Genomic DNA, 12404 nt, shown 5'->3' on the forward strand with positions numbered 1-12404 from the left:
ATATAGTTTGTTTGTCTGGTTGATTTGTTTGTGAAGTAAATGTCAGCTCTTTCACGAGCCTTGATTCAGTATACAAAAAAAAAAAAAAAAAGTGGGCAGTTTCAAAGTTGTTCAAAAAGGTGGGAAAATGCAGGTGGCTTTGTGTGTTGTGACAAAATCTATTCATACCAGAAATGGGAAAGTTTCATCCTACGAAATATTGATGCACTGAACATCAAATTTGAATTTGATCATCAAATTTGATCGGGAGATCTCACGAGATCTTTGTCGGCGAGGTCACGTCTTTTCGAAGCTGTCCATGTGCTCATGCTTTCGAAGTTAAGTAATTTTTCACAATTGTGTTTTTGCCGAAACTGTATTTATCTTTTGGTGTGTACCTATAGTGTGTCCTTAGGAATATTCTCGGTGTTAATTTTTCATACCTGTATAGAAAATCGTCGGTTAATTCGTGTCGCGTTTTTTGAGGCCGAGTAGGCTACCGTGTCCTACCTTGAGGCTTTGTTTTTCTCTCAGCGGCCCGTAGATTGTGCTGCAATTACTTTCGTTCTCTGTTTTTGTCTGTCTTTCACCCCATACTTCCTTGTTTAAAATCTCAACTCAAAAAAAAATAAAAAAATTAAAATCCCTTCTCTGTTCTTATTCGTTGTTCTTATTCGTTTATTCGTTCTTATTTGTTCGTTCGTTCTTCGATCACGTGTTTCACCCCCATTTCCATTTCCCCAGATAGTTTTCACTGCTCAATTTTAAAATGTTTAAACTTTCCCCTGAAGTACTGTATTCTGTCGTATATTATAACACCTTTTTCTTCTTCTATGAAAGGATGCTTTCGACTTGCTCATCAAATCTATTCATTCCAAAAAAAAATTCCATCTCTTACAGTTCCTCTTTCCTACATTCCCGAAACTCTCCTGCACTCCACCCCTCCTCCAGCGTCCTCAAACGTATTTTTGACTCGAAGGTCACAAGAAACTCATTTTGCAATAAATTTTCGTTTTCCATTAATCGTCCACTTTCTAAAATCCAATCTCACCCCTCCCCTCCAAATCTTCCCCATCACCCCTCCCCTCCAAAACTTCCCCATCACCCCTCCCCTCCAAAACTTCCCAATCACCCCTCCCCTCCAAAACTTCCCAATCACCCCTCCCCTCCAAAACTTCCCCATCACCCCTCCCCTCCAAATCTACGCCCTTGCCCCTCCCCTCCAAATCTTCCGCTTCACCATTCTCTTTCAAATCTTCCCCCTTGCCCCTCCCCTCCAAATCTTCCCCATCACCCATCCCTTTGAAATCTTCCCCCTTGCCCCTCCTTCCAAATCCTTTCCATCACCCATCCCTTTCAAATCTCCCCCCTTGCCCCTTCCCTCCTGAACTCCCCCCACACCCCTCCTCTCCGAGAATCTCCCTCCTAGACTCCCCTGCTAGACTCCCCTCTCACCCCTCCTCCTCAAAGCGTCCTCCCCACTTCTTCCCCCTTCCAACTTTCACCTTCATCTCCCCCAACCTCTCCATCTCCCCCAACCCCTCAAATAACACCTCACTGTGCCTCACCCAATCACCATCAAACCTTTTGTCCACCCCATCCTTCCCTTTCTCCAAGCTATTCTGAAATCTCTGACGCACCTTCAACAGCTCTCCCTACCCTCTTCCTCTTCCACAGCTTACCCTACTTACCCTACCCCTCCCCCCCCCTGTTCTGTGTCCAATGCTCCCCCTTCCTCTACATTAACGGTATGGACCTCAAACATCTGGGGCCTTCGCTCAAACTTGACTGATCTCTCCATACAGGTTGCTTCTGACAAACCAGACGTGATCTGCTTAACAGAAACTTTCCTCCTTCCTGATGTCTCTGATTCCTTGGTATCTCTCCCAGGTTACTCGCTCCTACAGTATGATAGACCTGAGCCTCGTCCTTGAGGTGGGGTTGCTATCTTTATAAAAAAAAACTATCTTCCTCACTCGCCCTGCACTGCCCTCTCTCCACCTCACCCCCAGGAATACTTCTGGCTACGGCTTCCCCTTCACTCCCACCTTTTGTTCATATGTGTGTTGTACCGTCCACCAAACAGTGATGACTCCATCTACATCTTGCTGATTGATAATATGGACCAACTTCTATCTACCCATCCCAACTCTCTCTTCCTCATATGTGGTGCTTTCAATTGTCACCATGCCAGTTGGCTGGGTGTGGGTACCTCTCTCACCAGCCATGGCTCCTCAGCAAAGGACTTCTGTGACTCACTGGGACTGACACAATCTGTCAATTTCCCGACCCGGATCTCAGTCAACGGAGCATCTTCTCTTCTGGACTTGGTTTTGACTAACTTCCCTGAAAATGTCTGCTGCTCTTCTGCTCCAATCGGCTCATCTGATCATGTGCTTGTTAAAGTGGACATCTCTCTGACCATTCTCACAGAGCCTCGTCAGCGTCGACGAGTTTGGCATTTCACTCAGGCCAACTGGCACGGTCTTCAAGCAGCCATCAATCATCTGGACTGGTCTCCCATCTCTACCGCCTCTGACATCAACTCGTCCTGGGAATTCTTCCAAAGTAAATTGCTCTCTCTCATGCACAGATTTATCCCATCTCGTCTTCAGTTGTCATACCCTTCCTCCTGTCCATGGTACACGGAATCTTGTGGTGACGCTGTTGCCCAGAAACAACTTGCCTTCGTCTCCTGGAAAGCAAATCCAACGGAAGGAAATCTAATTTCCTTTCACAAAGCCCGAAACAAGTGTGTCCACCCTCAGGAGAGTCAGAAAACTATCTCTCTGTTCTCAAGACCGAACTCTCTTATCTGTCTCCCTCTTCCAAATTCTGGTGGCATCTGGTCAAATCTGTTTCTGGTGTTTGTTTCCCCTCCATCCCCTCCCTCACCTCAAACGGCTACACAGCTGACTCCGCACGTGTAAAAGCTGAATGCCTCAACTCTCTGTTTGCCTCTAAATCTTGTGTCCCAAACCCATCCCTCTCTGTACCCAGTCGTACCCAGCTGCTCCTGGACTCTGTGTCCTTTCCTCCTGACAAGGTGGAAAAGTTTCTGTCAACCCTCGACTCTGATTCTGCAACTGGACCTGACGGCATCAGCCCACGGGTCATAAAATCCTGTTCTTCCGCTCTTTCACTCCCTCTCTGTTCTCTTCACCCTCTCTTTTGCTCAAGGTCATCTGCCATCTGCTTGGAAATCAGCCAACATCACCACTTTGCACAAAAAAGGTGCAAAAACAGATCCTAGCAACTACAGACCAATCAGCCTTCTCCCAATTATCAGCAAAGTCATGGAATCCATCATTGCTTCGGATATGAAATCTTTCCTCTTCTCCAATGTCTTGATCTCTGATCATCAATTTGGTTTCAGACCAGGTCACTCTACTCTGGACATGCTGCTTCTGCTTTCTCAACAATGGACGGAGGTCCTCAATGCCAAACAGGAAATTGGAGCTGTCTCCCTTGACATATCACGTGCCTTCGATACGGTCTGGCACCCCGCTCTGCTCACCAAACTCTCCTCCTTTGGTATCCATGGAAATCTCCACGCATGGCTGGCGGACTTCCTCTCTAGTCGTAGTCAACTTGTCGCCCTGAATGGGTTTCTCTCATCATCTCTTCCTGTTCAGGCTAGAGTTCCCCAAGGCAGTGTTCTGGGCCCTGTGCTTTTTCTGGTCTTCATCAATGATCTCTCTGACTCTCTTGAAAATCCACTCTACCTCTTTGCTGATGACTCCACTCTCTGCCGCTCCATTCCTCATCCCTCAGATCGGCAGTCTGCAGCCTCCTCACTCTCTGCAGACCTGGACAAAATCACAGACTGGGCAAACAAGTGGAACATGTCTTTCAATCCTGACAAATCCCACACTCTTACGATGTCTCTCTGAAAAGACCGACTGGACAACCCTCCCATCCACTTTCTGAATAATCCTCTCCAAGAAGTTCTGTCACTCAAGCTTTTGGGTCTCACTATCTGCCATGATCTCTCCTGGGAAAACCACATTTCAAATCTGGCCTCGAAAGCCAGTCGCCGACTGGGCATCCTCCGTCGTGCGAAGTCCTTCCTTGGCACACCTGAGCTCCTCCTCACATACAAGGCTTTCATCCGCAGTTCAATGGAATACTGCTCTCCCCTCTGGGCTGGTGCTCCTGCCTCTCAGGAACTCTCTTATCTGTCTCCCTCTTCCAAATTCTGGTGGCATCTGGTCAAATCTTTTTCTGGTGTTTGTTTCCCCTCCATCCCCTCCCTCACCTCAAACGTCTACACAGCTGACTCCGCACGTGAAAAAGCTGAATGCCTCAACTCTGTGTTTGCCTCTAAATCTTGTGTCCCAAACCCATCCCTCTCTGTACCCAGTCATACCCAGCTGCTCCTGGACCCAGCTGCTGGTGCTCCTGCCTCACACCTAGCTCATCTTCATGCTGTTGAAACCAAAGCGTTCAGAATCATTGGAATCTCCCGCGATGAAGCTAACTCCGAGGGCCTTTCACTCACTCACCGCAGGCAGGTTGGTGGTCTTTCCGTCTTCTACCGACTCCTCTCCGGCCTTGCCCCCCCCCCCCCCCCAAGCTCTCTCTGGGCTCTGTCCCCCAAATATTCCTACAGGTCGCACAACATCTGCCTGCAACCCTCTTATGGTTAAACTGCCAAAATCAAGACTCTCTGCTCACCTTCACTCCTTCATTCCTCTTTTCTCCCGCCTCTGGAACAAACTGCCTCACTCTCTTCAATCCCACTCCTCCCTCCAGGTCTTTAAAACAGCTGTTCACCACCATCTCTTATCTTCCCCCATCCAAAACCTTGACCTTTTCTATCCCCGCTAATTTCACCCCAATTCCACTTTTTTGAAATACCAACTTCTGTCCTGGAAGTCCTTGGTGTCCTTGTGTTTTATACTTCTCCCACCCCCCCCCCCCCTTCCCACGCCTCCCCCCCCCCAAGCCCTCTCCCTCCCACACATCTCCCGATGTCCCTGTTCTCGAATGTTGTGTTTGTGTGCTTCCCCTTCTCTCCCCATCTTGTCTACCGCTCCCTCTTTTTATATATTTTGTTTGTCTGTTTGATTTGTTTGTGTGATAAATGTTAGCTCTTTCACAAGCCTCGATTCTGTATACAAAAAAAAACAAAAAAAAACTAGCACAGCACTCAGTAGAGCACATACGTATGCCAGGCTGAGCAGTTTTTGTATCCCACTGATAGGCCACATCAGCATCCGGACGTGAATCAATGTCTTATCGCTTGTTCTCGTCACCTGACCAAATCATCCACCTAGTTTTGTCAAAATCCATCCACAACATTATTGAAATATTGTGCAAAATTCATTATTGGCCCTATCAATGGTGAAAAATCGCTTTCAAAAATTATATTATCCGGATCTTCACCAAAATTCCAATCAATTCGTTCTTGTCACACAAATTCTCCACCTAATTCGGCCATTACTTTTTGAGATATCCTGCTCACAAACAAATGGGTGAATACGCAACCTTTGTACACCTTTGGGTGGCGGAGGTAAAAATAGTTTGAAGTGTCATGGAAAAGTTGTAAATATATATATATATTCCCCTTCCATCTTCCAAAAATGTTATGGATGCATACTTTCTTTTAAAAAATTCACATTCTTGGAATAGATTTCTGTGAAGTGTAAGCAGAGTTAACAAAAACGTTATGGAAATATGTCTGCATCTGTCCTGTTGAAATGCCTAAATATCTTAAACAAACGTTTTCAAAAACAAATTCAGAGGTAAAACCGCCTCAATCAGTCAATGGACTGTTGATCGTGCTTCCAGCTCTTGCCAACATTAACCACTCTGAGAACAACATCGTTGCCATTTGCGTACGCACCTCAGCAAAGGTACGTGTGCACGGTGTTGCAACGTGAACTCAGTGCTCATCAAACGAACAACATGGACTGTGACCTGTGAGATTGCTTGTTTTGTTGGAATTGGTTGATACTCTGTTCCCAATCCCCGCATGGAGACATGATTTATTGGGACGCAACGGCGTCCTTTTCATATTGTGCTAATGCCCTTGGGACTGGACTCTGGGTATGCAAAATTTGAAATCCTGATCTGGATTATTTTAATCTTAATTTTATTCCTCTGCAGCTGAAGTACAGAGGCATTGTTTTCTGGCTCTGTCCACCAGGGGTTTTTAGCTCACCTGGAAAGAAGTTCAGGGGATCTTATGCAATGCCACGTTGTCAGTCCGTCCGTCCGTCAGTCCGTAAACACTTGAAACTTCTTCTCCGAAACCGCTGATGGGATTGCGACCAAATTTGGCACAAATGCTATTTGTTGTGTTGTGACTAAAGTTTGTTCACGGCATTAACAAAATCGGGGTCGAAGGGGGTTTACCGGGGTCAAAAACCTCCAAAATAGGAATTTGCTTTTTCCTCTGAAACTACACACACTATTTCGATGAAACTTGACCACAACCTTCATCACCCGTGATGTACCGAAGTTTGTTCATGGCACTAAGGAAATAAGCCTAGGGGTGTGGGGGCGGTCTTCTGGGGGGTAAAAGTGGGTCCAGGTTTGACACCCCACCCCCAAACTTGGTATTTGCTTTCTTTTCTGAAACTGCACATGCAATTTTGACGAAACCTGACCTCAACCTTCACCACCCATGCTGTACCCAAGTTTGTTCACGGCATTGAAAAAAAATCTGGTCCTTTTTGGGTACTGTTTATTCTACCAGGTGAGCGCCAGGGTTATTCCCCCTATGTTTTTATTTTCATTCATGTCCATTTGTTTTACCGTTGGTAAACTCTCCTATCATATGAAGTGGGTTTTTTTGTTGTTTTGATCATATTGTTAGAAAACTGCCATTGCACCACGCAAGTATGTGCAAAGCTTTTGACGTGTGCTCGGCAGGGACAGACGTGCCATGCCGACGAAATGGCTGGTCAGGTGATGACATTGGAGATAACGGTTCGTGGAACGGGTTGCCATCTCCACACGAGAACGGACTCTCGAGCTGGGCACAACACCCACGCAGGCACTCGCACAAGGTAGGTCATGCTCGCTCACTATGGCTTTGCTCTCTGGATTGTCAATTTGTTTATTTATTTATTTTTTGCCTTTCATTTTATTGGTCGTGTTGATCTTGATATAACTAATTAAAAAATTGCTTTTGTGTATGATTTGGATTGAGACATCATTGTAGACGTTCTTGTGGACAACCGGACAAAGAATCACAAAATCGAGCTTTTTTTCGAGCTTTTGGAGGCAAAATGCCTCCACTGAGGAAGTTGCTGGAGGCATTATTTTTTTGGGTTGTCCCTCCTGCTATCCGTCTGTCCATCAGTGCATTTGTGATAAGTTTTCATTCCCGTGATGTGTTAAGGACGGCTGAAGGGATCCAAGTCACTTGGTGTAGTATGTATAATGAGGTAAATATGAACTGATCATATTTTGGGGCCATTAGGTCAAAGGTGAAAGCCCAGAGGTAATGTTTGGTAAAAAGCCTGTAACCGCCCTAACTTGTGAACCAGTTATAGGATTTTGACCAAAGTTGGTACAAGTATGTATTATGATGCAAAGATGAGCTGACTATTTTGGGGGTCAAGGTGGCAAAGGTCAAAGGTCAGAGTCTAATTGGTTTATAACTTGAGAACGACTGAAGGGATACAAGTCAAACTTGGTACAGGTATGTATAATGATGTAAAGATGAACTTAGATTTTGGGGTCTTACAAGTTCAAAGGGTTAGGGAAAATGTTAGGGAAAAGTCCTGTTACTGTGATAACTTGTGAACTAGTGATGGTATTTTGATCAAAGTTGGTACAAATATATGTTTTATGATGCAACAATGAACTGATTTCATTTTGTCAAGATGTCAAAGGTCAGTGCAAAGATAAATTGATTAAATTATGAGGTCAAAGGTCAGAAGTCCCATTCGGTGAAAAAAATTGTTACTGTGCCAACTTGTAAACAGGGACTTGTAAACAGGGACTTGTAAACAGGTAACAGCCAACTTGTGAACAGGATAGCTTCGTGCCGCTGGCTGCTCAGCCAGACGCGCGCCGAGTGTCTGAAGTTCTGAACCCACGGTTCCTCTCGTACTGAGCGGGGTTGCTGTCCCGGCGACAATAGCATCAGTAGGGTAAAACTAACCTGTCTCACGACGGTCAAGTGCCCTTCCCATCAGTGATGGAATTTTGACCAAACTTGGTATAAGTATATATTATGAAAATATCAACTGATTAGATTTCTGCATCAAAGGACATTGGTCAAGTCAGGTAAAAATGGGATAGTTGAGAACAGCTGAAGGGATTTGAATCAAACTTGGTCCAAGTATGTGTTATAATGTAATCATGTTGGCAGAGGCATATGTTGATTGGGCGACGTCAGAGTGCCGTTCTATTTCGCTCACCTGGAAACGAGTTGTTGGGGTTATTTAGTTTGTTGGCTCCCCAAATTAGTTTTTTTTTTGTTTGTTTGTTTAAAGTCATGATTATGTTGGTCGTAAGACTAACTTGGTTGCTAAGACTAACTTGGTTACTAAGACTAACTTGGTTACTAAGACTAACTTGGTTACTAAGACTAACTTGGTTACTAAGACTAACTTGGTTACTAAGACTAACTTGGTTACTAAGACTAACTTGGTTACTAAGACTAACTTGGTTACTAAGACTAACGTGGTTACTAAGACTAACGTGGTTACTAAGACTAACGTGGTTACTAAGACTAACGTGGTTACTAAGACTAACGTGGTTACTAAGACTAACGTGGTTACTAGGACTAACGTGGTTACTAAGACTAACGTGGTTACTAAGACTAACGTGGTTACTAAGACTAACGTGGTTACTAAGACTAACGTGGTTACTAGGACTAACGTGGTTACTAGGACTAACTTGGTTACTAGGACTAACTTGGTTACTAGGACTAACTTGGTTACTAGGACTAACTTGGTTACTAGGACTAACTTGGTTACTAGGACTAACTTGGTTGCTAGGACTAACTTGGTTGCTAGGACTAACTTGGTTGCTAGGACTAACTTGGTTGCTAGGACTAACTTGGTTGCTAGGACTAACTTGGTTGCTAGGACTAACTTGGTTGCTAGGACTAACTTGGTTGCTCGGACTAACTTGGTTGCTAGGACTAACTTGGTTGCTAGGACTAACTTGGTTGCTAGGACTAACTTGGTTGCTAGGACTAACTTGGTTGCTAGGACTAACTTGGTTGCTAGGACTAACTTGGTTGCTAGGACTAACTTGGTTGCTAGGACTAACTTGGTTGCTAGGACTAACTTGGTTGCTAGGACTAACTTGGTTGCTAGGACTAACTTGGTTGCTAGGACTAACTTGGTTGCTAGGACTAACTTGGTTGCTCGGACTAACTTGGTTGCTAGGACTAACTTGGTTGCTAGGACTAACTTGGTTGCTAGGACTAACTTGGTTGCTAGGACTAACTTGGTTGCTAGGACTAACTTGGTTGCTAGGACTAACTTGGTTGCTAGGACTAACTTGGTTGCTAGGACTAACTTGGTTGCTAGGACTAACTTGGTTGCTAGGACTAACTTGGTTGCTAGGACTAACTTGGTTGCTAGGACTAACTTGGTTGCTAGGACTAACTTGGTTGCTAGGACTAACTTGGTTGCTAGGACTAACTTGGTTGCTAGGACTAACTTGGTTGCTAGGACTAACTTGGTTGCTAGGACTAACTTGGTTGCTAGGACTAACTTGGTTGCTAGGACTAACTTGGTTGCTAGGACTAACTTGGTTGCTAGGACTAACTTGGTTGCTAGGACTAACTTGGTTGCTAGGACTAACTTGGTTGCTAGGACTAACTTGGTTGCTAGGACTAACTTGGTTGCTAGGACTAACTTGGTTGCTAGGACTAACTTGGTTGCTAGGACTAACTTGGTTGCTAGGACTAACTTGGTTGCTAGGACTAACTTGGTTGCTAGGACTAACTTGGTTGCTAGGACTAACTTGGTTGCTAGGACTAACTTGGTTGCTAGGACTAACTTGGTTGCTAGGACTAACTTGGTTGCTAGGACTAACTAAGACTCACTAAGACTCACTAGGACTAACTAAGACTCACTAGGACTAACTAAGACTCACTAGGACTAACTAAGACTCACTAGGACTAACTAAGACTCACTAGGACTAACTAAGACTCACTAGGACTAACTAAGACTCACTAGGACTAACTAAGACTCACTAGGACTAACTAAGACTCACTAGGACTAACTAAGACTCACTAGGACTAACTAAGACTCACTAGGACTCACTAGGACTAACTAAGACTCACTAGGACTAACTAAGACTCACTAGGACTAACTAAGACTCACTAGGACTAACTAAGACTCACTAGGACTAACTAAGACTAACTAAGACTAACTAAGACTCACTAGGACTAACTAAGACTCACTAGGACTAACTAAGACTCACTAGGACTAACTAAGACTCACTAGGACTAACTAAGACTCACTAGGACTAACTAAGACTCACTAGGACTAACTAAGACTCACTAGGACTAACTAAGACTCACTAGGACTCACTAGGACTAACTAAGACTCACTAGGACTAACTAAGACTCACTAGGACTAACTAAGACTCACTAGGACTAACTAAGACTCACTAGGACTAACTAAGACTCACTAGGACTAACTAAGACTCACTAGGACTAACTAAGACTCACTAGGACTCACTAGGACTAACTAAGACTCACTAGGACTAACTAAGACTCACTAGGACTAACTAAGACTCACTAGGACTAACTAGGACTAACTAAGACTAACTAAGACTAACTAAGACTCACTAGGACTAACTAAGACTCACTAGGACTAACTAAGACTCACTAGGACTAACTAAGACTCACTAGGACTAACTAAGACTCACTAGGACTAACTAAGACTCACTAGGACTAACTAAGACTCACTAGGACTAACTAAGACTCACTAGGACTAACTAAGACTCACTAGGACTAACTAAGACTCACTAGGACTAAGACTCACTAGGACTAACTAAGACTCACTAGGACTCACTAGGACTAACTAAGACTCACTAGGACTAACTAAGACTCACTAGGACTAACTAAGACTCACTAGGACTAACTAAGACTCACTAGGACTAACTAAGACTCACTAGGACTAACTAAGACTCACTAGGACTAACTAAGACTCACTAGGACTAACTAAGACTCACTAGGACTAACTAAGACTCACTAGGACTCACTAGGACTAACTAAGACTCACTAGGACTAACTAAGACTCACTAGGACTAACTAAGACTCACTAGGACTAACTAAGACTCACTAGGACTAACTAAGACTCACTAGGACTAACTAAGACTCACTAGGACTAACTAAGACTCACTAGGACTAACTAAGACTCACTAGGACTAACTAAGACTCACTAGGACTAACTAAGACTCACTAGGACTAACTAAGACTCACTAGGACTAACTAAGACTCACTAGGACTAACTAAGACTCACTAGGACTAACTAAGACTCACTAGGACTAACTAAGACTCACTAGGACTAACTAAGACTCACTAGGACTAACTAAGACTAACTAAGACTCACTAGGACTAACTAAGACTCACTAGGACTAACTTGGTTACTAAGACTCACTAGGACTAACTTGGTTACTAAGACTCACTAGGACTAACTTGGTTACTAAGACTCACTAGGACTAACTTGGTTACTAAGACTCACTAGGACTAACTTGGTTACTAAGACTCACTAGGACTAACTTGGTTACTAAGACTCACTAGGACTAACTTGGTTACTAAGACTCACTAGGACTAACTTGGTTACTAAGACTCACTAGGACTAACTTGGTTACTAAGACTCACTAGGACTAACTTGGTTACTAAGACTCACTAGGACTAACTTGGTTACTAAGACTAACTTCGTCATAAAACGAACTATTTATATTATAAGGTTTATTCTACCAGGTGAACGCCAGGGGTATTACCCCTATGTTATATTTTATGTTGTTGTTTTTATTTATATATTTATTTATTTATTTCCTCCACTCTCCTCTCCCCTTCCCTCCCCCCCAAGGCATTGAAAAAGTTGATATTTTTGGTGATTATCACTGAACACAGTTGTTTAATCTTGTTACTCCTGGCTGTGCATGCTGAATGTTGCCCATTAGCTTTGCTCAGCTGTTTGGAAGGAGAGTGGATGGATGCTTGCTTATCGTGCTGAAAAGGTCAGTTGATGTCTAATTTCTATGTACTGGCTCATGCTTTCAGGGCACAGGGAAACTGCCAAGCAAACAGGATGAGGGAGTCAACAGGCTTATCAGGCAACTCGCTGAGATGGGCTTCCCGGTAGGGCTACTGCATGCATTTTGTTTGTGTTGCCCAATAATCGGGGCCTGCATAAATTCCCGGCAGCCTACTTTTTGGGAAACTGAATTTTTCATTGTTTATACAAAACTTGTGGCTGCCAAAATAAAGATGA

General features: G+C 44.0%; 1 protein-coding gene across 9 annotated transcripts in view; it reads left to right on the forward strand.

Annotated features, from left to right (window-relative positions):
* The window catches only part of LOC137422376 (trinucleotide repeat-containing gene 6C protein), a 239821-nt gene that overhangs the window by 202279 nt on the left and 25138 nt on the right, over window positions 1-12404 (forward strand). For all 9 annotated transcript variants that reach the window (XM_078770301.1, XM_068109144.2, XM_068109157.2 and 6 more), the window contains 2 exons: window positions 6859-6995; window positions 12194-12271. In XM_078770301.1, coding sequence (XP_078626427.1) covers window positions 6859-6995; window positions 12194-12271 — 215 coding nt within the window. The remainder of the gene's footprint in view (window positions 1-6858; window positions 6996-12193; window positions 12272-12404) is intronic.

The sequence above is a fragment of the Myxine glutinosa genome, chromosome 1, assembly GCF_964187855.1.
Source record: "Myxine glutinosa chromosome 1, kmMyxGlut1.1, whole genome shotgun sequence".
Lineage (NCBI taxonomy): Eukaryota > Metazoa > Chordata > Myxini > Myxiniformes > Myxinidae > Myxine > Myxine glutinosa.